At 30.9% G+C, this 7567-nt stretch overlaps 1 protein-coding gene across 1 annotated transcript in view; it reads right to left on the bottom strand.

The window, feature by feature from the left end:
• Positions 1 to 452: 452 nt before the first annotated feature.
• LOC124457469 (mutS protein homolog 4-like) overlaps positions 453 to 7567 on the bottom strand; it is a 28640-nt gene continuing 21525 nt past the window's right edge. Inside the window, exons 22-29 of the mRNA XM_047007713.1 lie at positions 7406 to 7432; positions 6941 to 6986; positions 6524 to 6588; positions 4586 to 4656; positions 3890 to 3908; positions 3635 to 3719; positions 2995 to 3083; positions 453 to 1022 (exon numbers count right to left, since the gene is read on the bottom strand). Coding sequence (XP_046863669.1) covers positions 852 to 1022; positions 2995 to 3083; positions 3635 to 3719; positions 3890 to 3908; positions 4586 to 4656; positions 6524 to 6588; positions 6941 to 6986; positions 7406 to 7432 — 573 coding nt within the window. The 3' untranslated portion in view covers positions 453 to 851. The remainder of the gene's footprint in view (positions 1023 to 2994; positions 3084 to 3634; positions 3720 to 3889; positions 3909 to 4585; positions 4657 to 6523; positions 6589 to 6940; positions 6987 to 7405; positions 7433 to 7567) is intronic.

Here is a 7567-nt window from a genome sequence, read left to right as displayed (position 1 = left end):
AGTTCAACAAAGCAATTGACTCTTATGATTAAAGCTAACTATGCTTTGTATTAAAACGAACTAAAACTGCAACTGTGAAACGCCAAAATGTTAAGTTAAAAACATCAAGATAATTGCACAATAAGTCCAAAACATTTGCTCTTCCGTCAACTGTTTTCAAAGTGTTACGCATTTTAACAGTTTTAAACTTTAAAGTAAATGGTTTGAACCCGGGAGTATCGTTACATGTTTTTAAATGTAGATCGTCCAGGTTGGTATAGTCCTGAGAAGGACTGTTTTTGTCATTTGACTCTGAAGATGACTACCCCTAAGGTTGTCGAAACGTCAGTCAACACCAACAAAAACTGTCCTTCTCAGGACTATACCAACCTGGACGATCTACATTTGCAAAAAAATTTAGTTTTACACTTTCTTAGCTACACCACATTAGCGCGTTAAAGTCACATCAATAGTCGAATTCTAAACGTTTAATTATTTATTCAGTTTATCTTTACATTTAAAATGTATACTCTTTAAGAAAACACACGAACAAAATTCAGTAATACTTTATCATACAAGTGATCTACAATAAGTATTTATAAGAGATAGCCAATAATATAAGAGAAATCGCGAGGGTGACATCAATAAAAAGCATAAATTCTTTCTTCAATTATTTCTGCATTCCTCACAACTATAGCCTATTCGAAGTACAATTTTTGCAATTAAATAAGTAGATATATAATTATAGTTAGTTCCAAAAAGTTTGCAGAGTGGAGATATTGGCTATACAATAACGAGAATGTCTTTCAAATTTTAGCAAATGTTTACTATAAAAAACAATGCGTTCACCCTAAAACTAGTTCATCGAGAAGCTATTCCTCACTGGCATCAACGCCTCTATAATATTGTACTCCAAGACCTTTAAAATATGCATATAGCGTTTTTTTGTCTAAGCATGAATTCCTTGCAGCTTGTTTTAGCTTGCTGGCGAGGCGGAACACGGCTCTGTCTTTCTTTGCAGCTAATGAAGATTCCGACAGTGACTGAAAACATATTACATTTCTCTTATATGTCATATTACTCTTATATATATTCATCACATACATAATACACTTTATACTGAAGATGGCATCATGAGATGTTGAAACATGTTTATTTTAAAAAAACTTGTCGTTTTTATTAAATGCGCATTATCAATAGTGCTTTTACGCAGTTACGGAAACAAGAAATGGCTCATCAATTTTGTTGAAACTGTGTTATCTAAGACGAAGTACAAATCAACGTTTGAAAACCTTTTTTTTCTTTGTGCCCGAATATGTCAACTGCTTCAATTAGATATTCTTAATGTCTTCATTTCCCCATTCAGGGAAAAATTCAGGTAAATATTCAAATAACTTCGCCGTTCGTATGTAATTGAAAACAATATATTTCTGTTACATTAAATCGTTGCGTTTGTCCTCTTATAGATCATAGGTGTCGACTAATGAAATTGCTAAAATCTTATGATTAATTTTTAAACAGTTTTATTGATTAGACTAAGTTATACTTAATATCATTGTAACATACCTTTTTCAAAATTGTTTTAAAAAGAGCAAATACCATGGTAAATGGTCAAAATAATAACGTAATATTTAAAGAACTGTTTAAAATCAGAACAGTGACCCAACCATTCTAAAAGAGCTGTTCTTAAAGCTAAAGGACACTGCTCATTTCGGCAGACTACTCCTCAGATGTCAACGTGTGCTAATTGAGAACTTCAAAGTCATGCGATACTTTTAATGTTAAAAAAAGTTAACTTGAAAAAGAGTTAAATTAAACACGTAAGCGTTTTAACTAAGCTGATAGTCTGATTCATTAATGAAAGAGATAAACCTATTGGGCAGACCAGTGCCCTGCATTTCTCAAATTTCCCTGAAATGGGTTATGCCTCAAATGACATCGAGAGGGAAACTAAGAATATTACTGATAGTTTTCTTGCAAGTAACGTTGTCTTTATATTTTTGAAAAATTATTCTACCATCCACCCGAAAAAATCTATGCTAGGGCAAATGTCAAGCAATGTAGTCTAGGAGAAGGATGCCCGCAATGTGGATAAACCTTCTCGAAGGTTAAGCGATACAATAAAGCAACATGTACCAGCTTCTATCAGAAAAAAAACTGTTCCTTTACAACAACAACAACTGAAACGTGATTGTAAGGGTGAAAATTTCATTTCATGTGACTCAATGATTGGGAAACATCTCTGGAGTAACACTCACTGTAACAATACATATAACGACCATAATTTTAGAGTTTCCATAATTTCTTTAAAGCACTATATATATTAGGCATTCCATGTGTACGACAATTTTCTTTAAAGTAAACATGTTTTGGCATGCTAATGCCATCTTCAATAAACAAATACATCACATCAGCACGATATTCAACTTGTAAATAATTCCATCATCTAGTAATTCGATACACTCTTACTTAACTTTTATAAATATAACTGTATATAGAAATCATATTTATTGCTTGTACTGAAGATGGTATAAGCATGCCGAAACATGTTTACTTTAAAGAAAATTGTCGTACACTTGAAATGCCTAATTTTAGAGTTATTAAAAAATATCACTCGTCATTTCAGTTACGCGTCATTGAGTCAGTAATAATTAAGTTGACTAATTCCGTCCTCTTCAGATAAAAGGAAAACGTATTTAATTTATCTTTGTTTTAAGCTTCATCTCCCAAATTAGAGTTGACGTTGACTTTTTCTTACCATTGTAATTATTGCATGATTTTGACGTTCTCATTTAGCATACGTTGACACGTGATGAATGGTCTGCATTGTGTCTTTCAACTTTAAAAACTGTTCTCTTAGAATTGTTGAGTTAGTGTTCTTGTTTTAAACAGTTTTTTAAGAACTATTACGTTAGAATTTTGAACATTCACCATTGCATTTGCTCTTTTTAAAACAATTTTTAAGTGTGTTACCACAATAAAGTTTTTATTTTAATATTTAAGAGACTGTTATACCTTTTTCCTTGCTGAAAAGTGAATTGACAAAAATTCTGCATACTCCAATATCTCTGCAGGCAGTGACGACACTTTGGCCAATTCCAATCCTGTGTAAAAGGAAAATTAAAGGCAGTTGTGTTATTCGCACCAGTTTCAAGCAATTATGTTTTATTGCAGGTTTTTGTCGTTTTTATAAAAAGGATTAATTGTCCATATTCTTCGAAAGAAAAATAGAACAGAACAGCCTGTTCAGGTATGAACAAATAAACACATTCTATGAACTGAATTAAGTGTATGGAGTATAAAAAGTACAAGACGTCATTGAATATTGGTAAAGTATTTTTCCTTTTATTTTGTAAATAATATAAACACAAAATTTTCCTAGTTTTTATAGATAAACACGTGGGGAAGTTTGGGATAAACGAAAAATTATGTGGCAAACACGAGCACGAAATGCGAGTATTTCAACAAATGTTTCTATAACTCAATTGATCTTTAATGAATTAGCAAGGTAACGGATCTTTTGTTTCAGAAAAGCCCAAAAAAATTTTTTTACCATAAAATATATTGTGCGGGACACCATGCATTTAATAATTTTGCATAAGCTTTCACCAGTGATATGTTCAAGTTGATTGACTGTCTTGCGAAGTAATCTTACCGTAATGTTTTTCCATGGTGCTTCCTTTGTTTATACTGTGAGTATAGGATATTTTCTCGGCACCAGTCTTATTTTTCATCGCCCTCTACGAAAACAACAATTCGTTGTTAAATGTTTTTCATCACATGTAAAGTTTACTGAGCCAGATTTAATCAATATTCGGGCTACTAAAACTGCAAGTCGGCATGCTCGAAATAAATAAAACATTGTTTATTGTTATCATTTTATTCTAACAAGAAAAAAACTGATCAATACCTTTATTTCCATGTGATAGCTTAAAAAAAAGGGCACACAAAAAATATCAGTGCACGAGTAATTTAGCTACAAAATTAATTGAACCAGAATGATAACTGCATATTACTTTAAATCAATTATAAATTATTTTTTCAACAATATTTTCATTAATCGAAAAGAAGACAAAGACAATATGAGCAATATATTTTGGGGGTAACACAAATTGGGCAATTAATTAATCATTCTTTACAAACGATCCATTAAATCACAATGCATCCATCTAAAGGCGGTTCTAGCGAAAGGCAAAATAACTTACAATTACAAAATAATTTATAATTAAGTTAGACATTAGAAGCTATTGGATGCAATCATAGTATAAGTACTGAAAAATGACGAATTTCTTTTTTCTGGATGCCATCATTTTAGATTGCACATGTCGATGAAATGTCGATCAATGAAATTTTTTGATATTCATAAAAAAAGATTGATGTAACATCACAACCAACGACTGAACTCCAAAATCAACAGATTGCACGGGGGCAATTAAAAGTTTACAAAAGGTGAAATTTTTTGAAAAAACATAATTTGTAATGACAGACATTGAAAATTTTCTTGCTTAGTCAGTAAAGATTAAGTCAGATAATTGTATATGGTCACCCGCACTGTTTAAAGACATAAGGTATTAATGTATTATCTATGTATGAATGGTAGCCTTACTTTTCAATGTTTGGGTACATTCCATCCATTGTAGTCAATTCCAAGAAATGGGTTGCAAAAAATGTGAATGCCTGAAGAAAGAACGAGCAAGAATTTGTAAACATTCAATAAGAAGGAAAATACCTAACTGCTACATAAGTAAATATGAAAATAAATAGGAGAAGATTATTCAGAGAGTCTCGACAGTTGTTTATTTACATGATTATGGTACATACAATGCTTACAATAAATATTAAAATAACTGTAGAATCACATATATAATATATTATTACGTTCAGGCAAGCAGTGCAAGCAAGTAAAGTGGTGTAGAATTGCGTCCCCCCCCCCAAAAAAAAATATTAGCTAGCACTTTCACATGTATTGCTTGTTTTTCTAAATCGTGTGTCTCACACAATTATAATTGACACACAAAGTTATTGGCGTACCAGCTAGTTTTCTTTTAAGGGAGAAAGGCGATGTCGGCACATTTTCAATTATCCTAGCTAACTGACTTTCCAAGAAACATGACACTACTGATTTTGTCTGCCAGATACAGTTTCACCTACGACCACCCCTCTCCACCTTTCCCCCCCTCCACACACAAAAATGCATCCAAGCATGACAATAATGCATAATTTATATTTCGTGTGTATTTGATTTAAGTGACACCAATACAATGGTGCAATTTTAAGTTTCTTTTACTACTATTTACGCCGTTGGAGTATAATATTCACAATACAATCAATGTTGTGTTAAAATTGCACCAAATTCGACTGCATTTATTTTTTTAATTCGCTTCTTTACTCTTATTTAAAGTAAGTATTCACATTGCAAGAAATTCATGAACTTTTTGGTGTGCATGTAGCTAGTTCATGAACTTTTTGGTGTGCATGTAGCAGTTCAACTAAAAGATCAGGAATGTAAGTTGATTTTTTCAATCAGTGTAATAATGACAAAGTAGTAGTAAAAAATTGAAATTAGAAGCAGTATATAGCAGCAATTTTAGATTAAGATAAACCTGTTTAATGGCGTGAAGATTTTCATGTGTCAACTTTCAAATGAGTTGCACTTTTACAAAAACTAAACAAGATGTAATTATTCAATTAGTGATATTTTGACTCCATTTCAGAATTATTTTGATTCTATGGCGTAATCAACTAGAAAAAAACAAAATATATAGAGGGTGTTGCAGATGTTTGATATATATTAACTTGTATATATTTTAGCCTGGTTTTACAATAATGCTAAAATAGGGTAAAATTTGACCAATTAAATTATTGCATCGTGTTGCAAGAGTTACATGGAAGGTTTTTCAATTTTTTTACTTTTACTAAACTTGTTTTGCATGTTAAAATATCACTATAATGTACAAACATTGCTGTACATTTTATTTCTGGGCGCATTTTAGTTTAACAATTAATAAAATTATTATGTTTGATTTATATATATATAAAATCATGATTCAGAACAAATGACTATAGTCTATACAAATAGTTCAAGTGTGTTCAAATACATAGAAAGTTCCATACTTTATATTTTCATTACCTTTATATAAGCTGCATATATGAATTCAAATTTCAAGGTTGTAACGCTATCGAGATATTTGAAAGAAATCTTACACTTTCAACGAATTTAAGGTTTACATCGGCGTTTCAAGATCAGAGTTAAAAACATCAGGAGAAAATGAAGTTTGCTCGAATTAAGTGAGTTAGAGTGAACTTAACACGACTCTATGTTATTTTGACTGTTGCCAGTGGCGTATGTTGGTATCGCAAACAACGATTATTACAATTAAATTATTAAAATATTCCAATTTTATAACTATTGGGCTGTCTATTGTAATTATTCGAAATTCCTTTTCTGAAATGCTATGTTCTTGTGGAGAGTGTAAAATTTGAGGAAATGTAGAAAAAATTTAAATGGATACTTCCAGAGGTATAGAAAAGCACCAGGGTTTACCTTCTTGGTGAGAAGCTCTTCGCAAATGGCAAAGCATATGGCAAGTCCTTCTTCACTGCTCGTACCTTAAAATGATGCCAAATTTACGTTTCTTTTTAATAAATTACAATTCGACAAAATTTTCATAATACATAATTTTTTGAAGGATAATTTTTTCAACAGTTAAAATTGCCACAATAAGATAAGGATAACGATAACATAGCAATAATATATTGTATAATTCAAAGAATATACGTTTGGACAAGGTAAATAAATTTAATATATTTTTCTTTGGACTATAACTATTTTGATAACTATTCGTAGCAAATTTTTTCAAGTTTGATCTCCTGAAACATTCAAAGTACACTCTATCAAATTAAACGGAGTTAAATACAAAACACACTTGTTTCACTACCAAAAATACGGAGAAAATTTTACCTCTACCCAGTTCGTCAATTATGATTAATGAATCAGGTGTTACGTTCTGTGAGAAATAGTAAAAGGGAGAATATTAAATCTTTTTCAACCTGAAATTATTCAGTAAAATATGAGCACAAATTTGCCTGTTCGCAAGCTTGGCATAGTTTTTTTTGATAATTGCAAATGTCACTTATCATGATTTCATTATTTCAAATATTACCCATACGACAATGTAAACGATATCATTTTGTAAAAAAAGGTACAGTTTTCGTAATGTGCAGCCACTGTTCAAACAATGTCTGTATTTTTAAACCATTAATCTGCCTGCTATCAAAAGTCATAATAAACGTACTCTTTACAACAGGGTTATACCAACATTTTTTTATCAACCATGCTATTCTGAGCTGAAAAACTTTGTTGAAACTAGTTTCAAAGAAGAACATTAAATTTTATGAGAAACTTACCAAGCAATTTTTCACTTACTTGTAGAATATAATTAATTTCTTTCATCTGCAAAATTAAACAACATAAAAGATATAATGACGGCAAATGCATTCTATAGATGAATATTTGTATCTGTCTTTTTACTCGTGTCGAAAGAAATTCAATTAAATGAGGCTTTCCAACTCGAAGTTACGAAAAAAT

Source organism: Xenia sp. Carnegie-2017, unplaced genomic scaffold (genome assembly GCF_021976095.1).
Source record: "Xenia sp. Carnegie-2017 unplaced genomic scaffold, XeniaSp_v1 HiC_scaffold_6, whole genome shotgun sequence".
Taxonomy (NCBI): domain Eukaryota; kingdom Metazoa; phylum Cnidaria; class Anthozoa; order Malacalcyonacea; family Xeniidae; genus Xenia; species Xenia sp. Carnegie-2017.
Note: the sequence above shows the minus strand (reverse complement) of the source record. Positions and strands in the feature narration are given on the sequence as shown.